Source organism: Lathamus discolor, chromosome 3 (assembly GCF_037157495.1).
Source record: "Lathamus discolor isolate bLatDis1 chromosome 3, bLatDis1.hap1, whole genome shotgun sequence".
Lineage (NCBI taxonomy): Eukaryota > Metazoa > Chordata > Aves > Psittaciformes > Psittacidae > Lathamus > Lathamus discolor.
In genome coordinates this window covers 62,185,131-62,199,855 of record NC_088886.1, presented here as the reverse complement: position 1 = coordinate 62,199,855, position 14,725 = coordinate 62,185,131, and the positions used below count along the sequence as shown (strand labels likewise).

At 39.4% G+C, this 14,725-nt stretch overlaps 1 protein-coding gene across 5 annotated transcripts in view; it reads right to left on the bottom strand.

Annotated features, from left to right (window-relative positions):
* Nucleotides 1-14,725, bottom strand: part of ARHGAP29 (Rho GTPase activating protein 29) — a 48,444-nt gene that overhangs the window by 14,020 nt on the left and 19,699 nt on the right. For all 5 annotated transcript variants that reach the window (XM_065675587.1, XM_065675589.1, XM_065675585.1 and 2 more), the window contains 5 exons: nucleotides 13,171-13,314; nucleotides 4,949-5,045; nucleotides 4,541-4,613; nucleotides 713-773; nucleotides 102-239 (listed from right to left, as the gene is read on the bottom strand). In XM_065675587.1, the coding sequence (XP_065531659.1) occupies nucleotides 102-239; nucleotides 713-773; nucleotides 4,541-4,613; nucleotides 4,949-5,045; nucleotides 13,171-13,314 (513 nt within the window). The remainder of the gene's footprint in view (nucleotides 1-101; nucleotides 240-712; nucleotides 774-4,540; nucleotides 4,614-4,948; nucleotides 5,046-13,170; nucleotides 13,315-14,725) is intronic.

The window sequence follows — 14,725 nt, the reverse complement described above, 5'->3', positions numbered from 1 at the left end:
ATTTAGAAATCACATTATTGACAGTCTGCAGCACAGAGGCCTGACAACAGACTGAATTTCATCATGACAAAGCTGATTAAATGCCAGAAAGAGACACTCACCCAAGCTCAGCTTTTTTTCTACCCATGCGACTACATCCTTGGTATATTTTGACCATGCTTTAGCATAGGACAGAGCCGATTCGATTCCGCTGTCATTTCTCAGGAGCATGCTATCAACCTCCTCTGCTCGAAGATGTCCTGAAAATAAAGCATCCAACACAAGTGAATTTTAGACATCACCGCATGCTGAGAGCAAAGCCAGTATTAGCCAACTGTGAATGCTTAAGCAGCTCTGACCTGGAGCTGGTCTTTAATGCTCGTTGACTCTAAACAGGACTGACAGAGGTTTTAGAACAAATTAAAGGGTCATAGTATTTTATCTGTAGTAGTCATATGGTCAGCATAACTTTTTTAAAGAAAGTGAGCCACCGATCACATGCTGACATACACAAGTGTTTCAGGCCCTGGTTCTTCCCACACCCCCAAAAAGCAGACCAAGTTGGTTACTCACAAAAGCAGGAAACCCCTGCTACAGCAAGTTTTTTTTACACTGAAGTTTTAATGGTAGCATAGGTGTCAAAAAATGACCAAGCAACTTACAACATTTTAGAAGATCAAGACACAGACAGGCACACAGAATGGTGTTTATTAATATTAAATGAATGGCCTACCTTGAATATCATCCCTTTCATGCAGTGAACCCCCAGACTCCACAGAAAGATTCTCGAAAGACTGGTATACAAGAAACAAAGCATTTAGTTAGTGAAGAGAAGCTCTCACTGAACTGACAGGCTCACAAGAGAAATGGCATCACCTGCCCCTTTCTTTTTTTACGCAGATAAAGCAACAAGCTGTACTGTAACTCCCTCTCAATCTAAGGCACAATAACCTTTTAAGCTGTTGACTGAGGCATAATAAACATCACAGAATCATTCTATACCTTTAAACCAACAGTCTTGAGAGGCTGTGATGAAAGAGGTAATTGTTTCACAAAATGGGCTGATATTGAAGTGAGCTCCAGATTTTCTTAGATCCCTACCTATCTTTTGGAAAAGCATTTTGCAGACCTCATGCCATGTACATTTAACAGACACCATTCTGCAAGCCTTTAGAATCCTGCATTTCTTCCTCAAGGTAACAAAGTTGGAACTTTCTCCTCCTGTGCACTGTAGGCGCAACAGCTGAGTGGTAACACTTGCTAATGAAGCCCTGACAACCAGAACAACCTGACAGGATTTAATCCAATAATTAAAGGTATTTAGCACAAGATTTCATCCCTACTTTTGTGCTCACATTGTGTTTTGCTACCCCTTTAACTGTAGAAGGTGAACTATTTGCAGGACTGTGCTGCAAAGCACACCACTGAATGGATTTAAAGGAACAAGTTTACCTAGTAACCACAATCCCTTTAAAAACTAAAAACCCAAAGAAAACCCAAACCCTGCATCATTTTAAATGAATAAATTACTCTTAAAAACTCAGAAGCAGAGAGCACACAGAAGATAAAGGCCAAGAAATAGCTGCAAAGTGGCCTTAAGCTTTACAAGAACAGCTTGTTTCCATTTTAGACTTTGGTGCCATTTTGCTTTCAGACTTAAAGCACAGTATCAAGAATGCAGTAGTTCTTTTATATTTATTTGAAATGTGAAAGGAAACCGATCATAAAGCACACAAAAATCCCTCAATCATTGTTTACTTCACAGCAAAAGCAGCTTTTCCATATACCAAACCATGCAAAGTATTAATCCCCAATTACATTGAACAGAATCAAACTAAAGAACAGCTCCATTCTTAAGAAAGCGGAACACTAGTACAATCGCTGTCTAATAAAAGAGAGGTTCGGTAAAATGGAAGCACCTTTTCATAAGGCCCTTTTTCCATCTAAAGCTATCAACCAAATGGTTAAAAAGAAATCAAATCTGACTTTAGAGATGGGTCAATATTCAGTTGCACTGAAGGCCTGAAAATTCCTAGATTTAGTTCTGATTTGGATATAAGGTATTACTATCTTCAAGTAGATTTTAAAGTGGCATAAAGTTCAGGGAGAACAAATAAGAGGGAAAAACCCCCCATGCTTTGTGTTAACTCAGGAGGCACTTAGAAGTCATGTTTCTAAAAACTATTTTCCATTCTGTAAGACCTGAATCATTTCAGTCCTGAGCAGCATTCACCTCTTCCAGCAATTCAGGCACACTTCTAGCCAGGGCCGTTAGTCAATGTTCATTCTTCCAGCCACTTTCACCCCACTTCAAATACATTACACCACGTTTTAAAAGCAAGCATGCGGACAACCACTTTGTACTACATCTCATGAGAACTTGACCCACAGAGCCTGCCCCCTCAAGCACCCAATGACTTCTGTGTAGATTTAACTTCTCAAACCAGTCTCTTGGGTCTTTTTTCCCCATTACCCAAGAACTCTCTGGGTAATGTCTGACAGAGGCAGACATCTGCATGCATTTTAAAACCTTCATCCTTCCCCTTTATTACCCTCTCAGATCTACAGAGCATCAAATAGCATTCAAATAGCTTGTTCAGTAATGAAAGGTCACACATGCCTGTCTCATCTCTTCCAATGTATTCTAAAGCTCTTCTGGTTTTAATTAAGAAATATCTTTGCTTCCACCTTGTCCTTCTGGTTGTAGTACAAGGGCTAAAATGAGAACTATTACATTTGCTAAGAGGGGGTATACATATCATTTAACTTAAGCTTCCAAGTGGAATGCCTAAAGAATGTAGACTCCCCTGCAGTTGAGACAAGCAAGATCAGCCTCCCCCCACCCAGCTCAGAGCAATCCTATCCTCAACAGCTTAGGAAGGGAGGTCCCTAACCTAACAGGCAATTAAAATCTCTCCCCTTAATTAGCCTTCACAGCATTTACGTGTTAAATTCTACCAAAATGCTATTCTCAAATCTTAAAAGATACAGTCAACTGCTATGTTCAACTACTGAATGCACACATCTACAGGAACAGTTGCTAAATAGTTTGCATTTAACTTCTCCTGACACTCAACTCCTAGTTGTCCTCCAAATTGCTCTCTGAACTGCAAATCAAAGTGAAATGCTTCATCTGTTACATGTGCTATCTACTTTGCCGTAATACACTTAAATCTAAGACAGATTCCTAAGAAATCAAACCATATTATTCTGCTTGCTGTAACACTTATGATTGTTCCCTTCCACATTAGGAAAAGTGAATGATGGTACAAAAAGGTGCTTTTAAATACAAGCCGGTGATTTCTGGAGCATCTAGAACAGAATTCCTTCTTCATTTCTCTGTATTCTAATCTCCCCTTGGTCTTCCCCCATCCCAGTGTTCAGAAGGGTGACACTTTAGCCACGCATTCGCTTGGCAACACAATATATGGGACCATCTACCTCCACAGGAGCACTTAATTGCATTGCCACACCACTATGAGATTAAAAAGTTGGCAAATTCAGCACCTTCCTCCTGCCGTTGACCCAATGAGCTGCAGTACTACTTGTTCAATTAATCTCATTTCAGTTACATGAGATGCAGGCTTCTATACTTAATTTCGTACTTTCTATCAGCAACCTAGTCCTCCAGTTCCAAGTCTGCTGGAACCAGTTTTCCGGGTAGCCTCCTTGCTCTCCATATTGTTTGTGAAGATGAGTTTTCTAGCAGCTACTCAAGAACTTCTGTGATCATCCATCTTTCTCACATGTGTTATCAAACCATAGTGGAAAGTTAAAGACTATTTCTCAGCTGCAGCTGCACAGCATTGCCATGATCAATCCTGTGTGAAGGAATACTAAATTATAAGTATGTTTTAACAAAGCCTTTTAAAAACTCCATAAACTCAGCTTGTCACATACACCAATTATCAACTGCACTTCCCTTGCATGGAAGTTTTCATTTGACTTGATTTACTTGAAAGTCTGCTTCTGGATACACAAAAATTCAGAACAGAATTGGTACAGAGCACTTTTTAATCTCTTTTAAAAAGTGCTTAAAGGGGAGTTAAAAAAGCTACTGTTTTTATTTGATTATCTATAAATTGGCAGTGCTATTTCAGCTCTATTAGTTAATCACTGAAGCACAAACTGGGCTCTGGAAGAAGAAAAGGTGGTTTTGTTATGAATATTATTCTTTACAAGCCAAAGAGAGGTCATTAAGCCCTTAACTTCTAGGTCTAACATGTCTATTCTAAGTACTCCAGCATGCAAATCATTCAAGTATCTTACTTTTAAGTATTCAGTTCTTTTCACTTAACCCATTTAAAACTCTAAAATACAATTATAGCAGGTTGTTATTTACACATTTGAGTGCTAGCCCTGGTGAGTCATCACTGGCATTTAAACCTGAGAATACATTCAAGTATTTGAAACACTGAACACATCATGGGTTTAATCTTGTTTTAACACTCAGATGACTCCAAGTGTCCCAGCCCTAAACAGGGATAAACAGTTTTAGTGGAAATGAAAATCTCCTTTAAAAGCTATCAGTTCACACTCCAAGAGAACGTGTTTAGCTTACCCGACTTCTCCGAGATACAGGAAGTCCCAGTGACGAGCCATTGTCTACATCTCCCATAAGGAAGTCTGAAATACTGCCAGAAAAACAAAGACTTGTGTTATTTCATTACTTTACCTCACTGAGAACAAAAATTGTTTCTAATAGCCTTCAAAATGGCTGCAAACAATTTTTAGCCTTATATTCCCTGCAATCTCTAGACCATCACCATTTTACCTTTTCAAGAATTAACCACCAAATCAAACCCAAATACCCAAAAAAAGCAGTACAGTTGTTGTGATGTGGTTCATTTAAGTTCGTTTTCTGTTGGACAGCTATTAACTGATAAACTAGAGTTTGGATTGCTGTTTAGTCTTCATTTGATTCAGCTCTGCTAACCTCTTGAAAAACTCCTTCTGGATTCCAACTTACACGTTCCCAAAGGTGAATGCCAATGTTTCAATGGAAGAAAATATTTCACTGAAGAGCTCTCTCTTGTTCTCTTCGTTAACTTCTTTGAAGTTCACCGCTTAGGAGAAAAAAAATGACAACCCAAGAGTGAGAGGTGGGGTCAAGCAAGAAAGTTTACTAGGCCTAGAGACAGATCTTATACACATGAACACGCAACATTACACTGTCTTGAACAACTGACAAAACACAGTTTTACAAAAGATTAGTAAGAAAGTAAACATGAGAGGAAAGAAATTAACACAATCCAGATGCTTCCCACAATGAAATCAGATTCCTCTTCCACTTCCTATAGCTTCCTACTTAAGCAGCAGCTTTGTATGGGAACATAAGGGGAAGAGAAAACCCACACTCGTTTACCAGCCAAAGCTACATCACAGAACCGCTCACAAATGCAGTCATGTATTTGAAAACCTGTTTCTTTTCTGGGTAGAAATTCCAACATTCGGAACACCAGCAGTAGTTCATGGAGGTGCACACACTCCCAACTGCATGTGATAATGTTGCATCCAGAACATTTGATTTCTGGCTTGAATACAGCCAAATAGAAAGCTAGCTAGATGTAGTGTCCATAGCAAAACCGTTTAACTATTAGCTCCGTAGTCTGGCAAAAGTCCCTGAGTTTTGCCCATTAAAAGCTTTCATGCCAAACTGGAATACTGAGAAGACAAGCCATTTGTCCAGAGTTTCTATTAACTGGATGAGGGCAGAAGGGAAGAAGATAAAAAGCACAACCAGTTTGACACATTTTCAGCTTAACTCTTTGATCATTCCTGAGTGTGAATTATTTCTGTAGAGAAGTCGCATAGGGAATTATTTATTAGAAAGTTATTTTGTAGAGGACACCCCTTTGAGCTGAAGCTGAGCCCTCTGGATACAAATTCTCAATTTGACGTTGCAAGAACAGACAGTTTCACATGAGCTATTCACTCCGATTTATCGCTTTCTGCAGGACCTGTGGCAATGTCAGTTTATGAAGCTTTCTTACATTTGAAGTACAAATATGGAAAGAATGGACCATAACGACTTTTACAAATATCAAAAAATTACATCATCTTCCAATGTTGCCCATTCTATGCTCATTTTCTTAGCAAATTAAAATAACAGACTTTAATCTTTAAAAGTATCCAAACTTCCTGCCAGGTGCCTAAACACTAATGGGTAACAAACAAAGAAAGTACAGTAATCTGCTCCCCCATTAGACTTCCTCTGTGAAAGGAAAAGTTTTTAACCAGTAAATTAACACAGCTGCATCCATTTTTATGCAGCAATCCTGATCAACACCTTAACAACTACTTCTATACAATGCTATTACAGAAATATGGGCACTCTCATGGGCTATCTGCACCATTACTTGCAGAGCTGGAACAATGTGTTGTAATAACCTACAGCCAAAACCAGCCATATACTATAAACAAAAATTAACAGTGTGTTGCCACAGTTCACTCCTAAATTAAGGCTTTTTCTACCTCTTCCTTCTTCTATACTTTGTAATTATATTAAAAAATGCCTCTGGCACCTTTGTTTGAAATAAGGCTCAATAAAGCTCCACTGATTATATATAAAATCTGTGGAGCTTTATTATACACACACACTTTTTAAACAGCAGCAGATTTCTTTATTTTTGTTAATGGAAAACCTCAGCTTTCCAGAGACAACCCTGCTTCTGAGCCCAAGCTTCGCATTCCAAATCATTAAGCAACAACAGTTACTATGAGATCTATAGATTACAAGCCACTAATGACTAGAAAAACAATTGGAGTGCCAACATGAAACACAAACTGTTTCAAAATTAAAAGATCCCTGAAAAACCTGTCTGTAGATTCAACGCACTTACCACTGAAACACTCTTATATCCATCAGCTGGGGTGTCTTCAGAGAAAGAGCACTTCTTTCACTTTGCTAATCAGCAAATATAGAATATAGACAACCCTAAAGAAATGCCGTCTGTTTTGCTCTGCCTTCCTGTTCCAGGAAGAGTTGTATTAAGCTTTATACTTTAAATACTAGAGAAATCCTTCCTTTTCAGGATCCATCACAAACAGAATAACCCATCTGAAGTTCCTTCAAAATTGCCACTTTTGCCTACAGTGTTAGTACAAGCTGTCAGTAAATCAGTGGAATACAAGCAGCTTTCTTCCAGCTTACTACCACTGGAATGCTGATGTACTTAACATCAACTTTAAACCATGCACTCTCTTTCCCCAGGACATCCTGACTGCACACAATAGCCACTGACAACAATGAACTTTAGTAATCTTTCCATGTCTGGAAATGACAGCTATCTATCTATAGTTCTAGATATTTCAAAGCAAGGGTACAACTTAACAACACTTTCAAGTAAGACTTCAGATGGCATATAATTAACTTAAAAAAAAGAAATATTATAGCAATATATTAAACTTTAGACTCTAGTATGTGAAATGCAAGCCTAGCTTGCAGTAAAGCAGATCTCCATTTCCAAAGCTAGCAAGGCTGTCTCCAAACTGAAGTGACTTCGGCAACCTCCTTAAAATGCTGCAAGACTGCAAAACTCTCTATACCATTCAAAAGCTTTCTGATTCAAGCACAGAACAGGCTGGGGAGCCAGCAACAGCCATGGAAGTTTTGGAAGCCAGAATGCCAGCAGCTGAAGCAGTGTCTAAGGAGATTTAAGCAGTGCTTCTGAAACCATGAAGAGAGTGTCACCTGTCAAGACCAAAGTGGAACCAGGGCCTTTGAAACGTGAAGCTTAGCTTAGAGTGACCACAGCACACCAACTTCTCTGATGCTGTCGTGACCCCTTCCAGTCAAATCAACACAGCACAGCCCAGGAAAGCCAGGTGACACAGCCACAGCAGATGAGTCTGCAGGAATTCCCTTGCTTTCTGCTTCCCCCTCCCCGTGCACACATGCAGGACTGGCAGAGCAAAGCCTGGGTAAGTCTGAACTACACCAGCCTGCAGGATTTACTCTTTTCAGGTCAATTTTCTCAGACCTAGCAGACGTATATGGTAACACCGCCATCTATTTCCTTAGATAGGAATCTATATACTTTACTAGCTGACTTCTAACCAGTAAGCAGCTGACTGATTTACTGGAACTGAACACCTTTGCAACCAATTTTCTGTATTAAACTCCCCAAAATGCTACCGAGAACCTTTCTGAACTATTTCAAAACCAAAAAAAAAAAACCCAAGCAAAGAAAAAACCCAACCATGACAAAAAAACCCCACATCCTCTCCCAAAGCAAAGACTTGGAATACTTCTTCTTACTACCTCTCATCTTTAAACACGTGCATTGAAAACAAGGTGGGAGGAATGTGAGTGAAGAGCAGTCGTATGCAGACTGGTAAGAGGCAGAAGAAGAGCATTCTCAGGATCTCACAGCTAGAGAGGATCAGCAGGCTGTAGAGGCCCTGCTCTTCTCCTTTTAGGTCTCTGTGCCATGTAATTTCAGCAGCCTTTACTCACTACCAAGTCTGGCAGCCTCCCCAGCTTCAACTGAACGCCAATAAGTTTGAGGAACTCTTTCCTACTCCCTCCATAACATATTTTCCTCTGAATTTACATCACAGATACACCAACAACATTGAAGTCACTTGACCTTGATAGAGGTATATAGTTTTGAGGCAGAGCAATTAGAGAAAAAAAAAAACAACATAGCCAAAATGGCAATATCTACAAGTGCAATTTTCAACTTTACCAGGAATCTGCATTGATTCTAGTGATCCAGTTAAGTCAAAAGGTGCAATTTAGAGAAAAAGAACAGTACAAATTTGAATCCCGCATGGTATCAGAACCATGTACTCTGGAGCCACCAACGATCTGAAGACAATGACTGGGAAAATAACAACCACAAGCATGATGGTGGGCCAGGCTGAGAAGTGACTTCCAGAAATAGGATTCTAAACAGGTTGCAGGCAAGATGCTTCAGTCGGTCTCAATTCTTTCAGATCAAGCAAGGTGTCATTTAAAAAGCACTCATCACAAAATACCCAAGTAAGCATGTATAAGTAGTAGAGTCCAAGCAAAGAGGCCCAGTGAACCGTATTCAAGATTCAATCAGAGATATCAGTGGGGGTTTTGCCTACATTTTCCTGAAACTTCAGTATAAAATAGTAAAACTATAATATTATCTGTTCTGCCAAACATCATTCTTTGTGGCAAGATCAAGGTAACATGCTATAGCTAGTTTTTCCTTCAATCTGTTAGAAAGGAAAAGCATTAGACATCCAAAGCAGCACAAGCAACACATTCAGATCATTGCCACTGAAGGACCAGAGGAACGGCTGGGAGGCTTGAAGGAGGGGCACAGGCACTGACTTTTATTAGCATTCAAAAATAATCCCACTTGCAGTAATTTAATGGAGTGGTCTGTCTGCACTGGCCATTCTCTTGAAATCACAGTGCAACTTCACATCTAAAAGCCAGAGTTGCTGAGTGTCACTCGTTCAAAAGTTATTGGAACTGATTTCACTAAGAGCAAAAGCAGTCATTTGTTCAAATGGCTATTTGCCCCTCTGGGAAGTACCAAATACAAACTAGATTTGAAGTCCTGGCATTATGCAAAGATTCAAAAAGGTTTTTCTAGAACCTAAGCCAGTTATGCTTCTATTTCTGAAGGGGGAGAAGGAAAAGAAGAAATCATGTGTAAACCCCAGCTTGTTTCTATTTCATCCTCTCCTTAATAAACATCAGAAATTTTCCATGCCAGGTTAATCTTCTTCCTAGTCATAAATCTGACTAGAGATACAGAGCGATTCCACATCTTTTTATAGTTCTGTCCTCTAATGACAAGAAACAGATGAGTCACATGAACTTCTTTCATAATGTCACATTAACATGCCTGGGAACACAGAGGAAAAAGGATACTGGTTCTGTCCTACCAGCTCCTCACATTCTTGTAGCTTCCTGTTTATTTAACCATTACATTGCTTCTAGTGAAATAACCACGGCTGAAAACCTGTGAATGCATGCACTTCTGACAGGCCAGTGTGAGCAAATGAGAGGTCTGATATGCTTACAAGCCACTACAACCTGCTGTATTTTCACCTCAGTTTCCTCAGTTCCAGCAGCCATACACTTCATTTTGAATACAAACACAGCACAGTATGATCCTCACACAAAAACCAGCTGTGAAAACCAAGCAGGCACTCCAGACAAACTGCTTTCACATTTACCACGGGCTACACTTTCTCATACAGCAAAGGTTTTGCTGTTCCTAAGAGAAGTAGGGCTTGGGTACCTGTCAGAGAGCTGAAGCCCTGAAACTCCCTGTTCCCATCTCCAGACATATGAGGAATACAATACATGGCTGAACACTGATAGGCCTTACTACAGCCTTCATTTGAAAGTACTTTTCGTATGAAAGGCTACAGAATTGAGGCAGGACTGACTGAGGCTGCCTTCTTCACCGTGATCCAGAGCTCCCCTTCCTTGCTATTAACCTGGGAACTCCACAAGGCCAGGTCACATGGCACTGGATCACTCGCTCTGTGGTGAATCATGTTTGCTTTAGCCAAAAAGCAACCAGCTTATGGTAGCCTCTCCGTTCTAGGTCCAGAATGCACGCTGCTCACCAGAGAGATGAGCAACTCAGGAAGAAATGAGACAGAATGCTATGAACAGCAATTGCTTGCATCTTTTATTCCATCAGAAAACACTTCTTATCAATTTAGTCAAGCTGGAAGAACACATTTGTATCAGATGGGCACTGTACCATCACCGCACTTTGGATCCCATAGCAAGAAGCCTAAAGCGAGACTTTCAGTACTGTCAAACCATTGCCAGTGAGAAAGCTCTTCACAATGTAACAAGGGGGGGAAAAAGTCAAAACCTGAGTTCTGTTCCAGGGGCAGGACAAAGACTGTTACCATAACAAAATCAACTCCTTTCATGCCTTTTTTCATTGAGAGGTTTCTCATTGTACAAGATCATATTTAAGATAGTTCAAGTGGGCCATAGCCAAACAGAGACTTTTCAAATGTCCCTAAAGTAGTCTTACAACTTGACCTACTTCAACACGTCTGACACAAAACTGGAAGCCATGACTGTACGACTTTTGTTTCAAGTGGCATTCTCACAACAACAAAGAGCAGAGCCACTCTCAGCATTCTGTAATTATGCAATGTGCACAGTGCAGGAGTTTTTCTTTAAATGTAGAAAAGAATGCAATCCCTCCATGACTATATAAACTCAATATAGTAACAGTGAATGAAGTCAACAATGCAAATGTTAGTAATTAGCTGATTTCAAGTGCAAACATTTATATAAACTGAAAACTGTTTGAGAGGAAAGAGCTAAAAAGCGTGTGTATCTGTATTGCCCAAAAAAGGTTTAGTACTAAAGTTACTTCTTCCGTTCACTATCAAGAGAAATGAAAGAATGCTGAAATAACTATTCAAAGAACAGCTACTCATTAAACCAGGCAGAAACAGATACATAAGAAAATAAATGAAACACCAACGTATCTGCCCAGGGTGAAGTGCTATTGACATTGTATGATGGAACAGCATGCAGCAAGAAGAGACAAAAATACGTATGGCATCACATTCCGAAAGCTGCAACTACTCTGGATTATGTAATTCAATGAAGTGCTTGATTCTGCACTTCAGAAGAGTAGGAGGGAGAATATATAAATGTAGATCAATCCAGTAATGTTACCGTGTGAGACAGGAAAGTAATTCTACTGCTTTACTCTACAATTGTAAACTTGAACAGTACAGAAAGTGATCAGTATGGGGCACTGCATATCAAAAATGACCTTGAGAAACTACATACTCTAGAAAGAATAGTTATTATTGCAATAGCTTCTGGAAACATCATTTAGCAAAAGCTGATATAATCTGATTTACTTGCTACCTTAAGTCAGTTCTCAACATTTAAGAAAGAACAGTTGAACATTGTCCTGCATCCACTGAAATTAGGGGGGAGTGGAAGACAAATGGTAATCTTACCATAGCACTTAAGCATGGAAACAGCTTGCCTAAGGTGGATGCACAATTATGTGCACTAAACATTTAGCCTGTTCTCCTGTAAGTATCTGATTGTACATGTGTACTTAACTCTTCCCGAGATCATCAAGACAAACAGCAACCTCTCATGGATACCCTCTGCATTCCTACTGTTATGTACAATTCTCTAAAGCAAGTTCAGAAGTTGCAGAGTGATAATCCTGTGATCATTTCAAATACCAGGGACAGATCTATAGGAATCTCTACATGTACTGAGAAGAAATTGTAAGACCAAACTGGCAAAGCTGTCCAGCAATAGGAAGAATCCATAAGAAGCTTGGAGGAATCCAAGATACAGGAATCAGGCAGCTAACACATTAGTATTTTAACTGATATTCTTTACTGAATCAGCAGTCTATGTTCATACATCCTAAGGAAATTAGAAAACAAGGGAAAAAACCCTAGAACAAGAACTAAATTATGTGTCTCTGAAGCAAAATGTTCTACATGGTTTAACCCAGGCAAGAGGTGGAGATTTAACCCTGCTGAAAAGCATTCTCCATGCCAAATGGAAGAACCCATACTGAGTCCGCAGTAATACACTGGAGTTACTCCAGAGTAGGGAGAGCTGCAGTCAAAGGCTACGCAGAGAAGAAACAGCTATGATTTATGAGGCTGGAGGAATCGTGTGCTGACCATTTGCATCCACCTGACACAGAGAACTGCAGCAGCAAAGGTCAGCAATAGAAAGTATTAACATGTACATCTGCAAAGGCTTTTTGTTGCTATTAACACCTTTATCATGCTTATGATGCATTTGTGGACGTTATAAATAAGTTCTAAGTAAGTGTGAGGCCATGCAGATTTGGACTGCTCATTCAGATATTTCTTCACTTGCTATAAATACACCACCATCCCTACAAATCCATAGAATCAAGCAAACATTTTTGGCAACCTTCTAAATGGATAAACGTGAGGTTTGTTTTTTCTCTGATATTATTCTGTGATACAGATTGAAGGCTTGTGCTTTTGGAATGCAGTGGGGGTTTGCAGCTAGCTTCCTATAAGCAGGATTTTACTAAGTTATTTGATATTACTTTTCACTTAGAGAAGGTATTTTTAAACAAGTATTAAGACTTCAAAACTCCCATTTCTTCTCTATACATAGAGTTCTACTTATAACGCTAAGCCAGAGTCAATCAAGTCACTAATTACAATTTCTCAGGACTATGAAAAGTAGTAACTCCTTACCTTTTACTTTTGCAATAACTGTTCCTGCAGCACTAAGGATATCGACCGAGTTTAGATTCTGGTATTTATTTATCACTGCTTTTAAAACACGTAGCAACTCCCCCAGGCGTTCATGTACTACCTGGTGCAGGCCATCTTGGTTCTCTGAAAAGAAGAAAGGAGAAACTACATTAAAATGGTGAATGAGCACCCAATCACATTCAAACCACTTTGATGGTACATAGCTGGACTGAAGACTAGGCCATATGGAAGCTGGGTCTGCTTAGAACAAAGATACTGTTAAAAAACAAAAGTGTTCTACAGGCATTTGCCAACAGTTTACTTGCAATATTGTATGTGTTTTATAGACAGACTCATTTCCCCCAAAACTCAATAAGTATCCTTAAAACAAAGACTCTACAGCAATACCCTAAGATTTCTGAATTAAAGCATCTCCTTTATCTCATGTCATTTCATCAACCATTGATTTTGATCACTACATATATTCAAAACAGAGTATCAACAAAAGCATGTTGGGACTGCTCAGTTGGTATTTCTTCACCTGATCCAAATTCAGCACAATTTCTCTCTAGTCATAAAATTAAACAGAGATTTTTGGCAAATGTTGGCTAACTTTGAACTCAAACATCAGTCAAATCTTGTGCATCTTTAACATATAAGCCCAAATTTACAAAGGTCTGTCTTTAAGCATATCAGTCCTCATAAGGAAAACCCCTCAAACGTTTTTCACAGCATATGCCTCTTGCTGTGTGTCCCCAAACCCATCCCACCTTGTTTTTCAACAACACAGTTCCAATTGCATACATGGCCAAGGTTAAACCACGAGCTCTTACATTCTGTTACAGAAGAGGTGCTGGTGCACGGAATGAAAGGTTCCCATGCACTAGAGTGCTGTGTTGCAAGTTCTGGTCAAAAGCTTTCAAATTCAGGAAAGTCTAGCTTATGAAAAAGAAAAAGAGGATCTAATACAAGCTGACTCACTTCCCCAGTGAGCAAAAGGAATGGCAATTCTGTGTAGTCTGTGGCCATGATAACAGGTCAATACAGACAATTACAATACAGTGCAATTTGATCCAGGGTTACTAAGAGAATAGTTTCAAATCTGAGCCATTCTGTTCCGACTACAAGACATGATATTTAGGCTAGAGGCCCAACAAATACAGCATGACACATGAGTACAGTATATCATTACTGGCAGGTGGGTAGGTTGGGGGGGACTACATACAAATCACATGCAATTGTTACAGAGTGCAAAAGCAAGCCTTCGAAGGACCACTATGCTTTATCTCCCTATATATCAAATATCAGGAGGGTTTTTCCAACTCAGACTACCTTATACATGGTCAAAGGAAAAACCCTGACTCAGGAAGTGGACTAAGGCAAAAACTTTATCTACCATTCACCGGCACTTTGCATGTTTTTTCCTGCTGGAAGGAAGTAGGAAGCTCTGTCCCCAACAGGATACACAGAAGTCTAGGAAAACCCATCTTACACAGCAATAAATTAAGAAAACTGTAATTTATTAAAGAGGCACAGCTGTGACTTTCTCTTCATT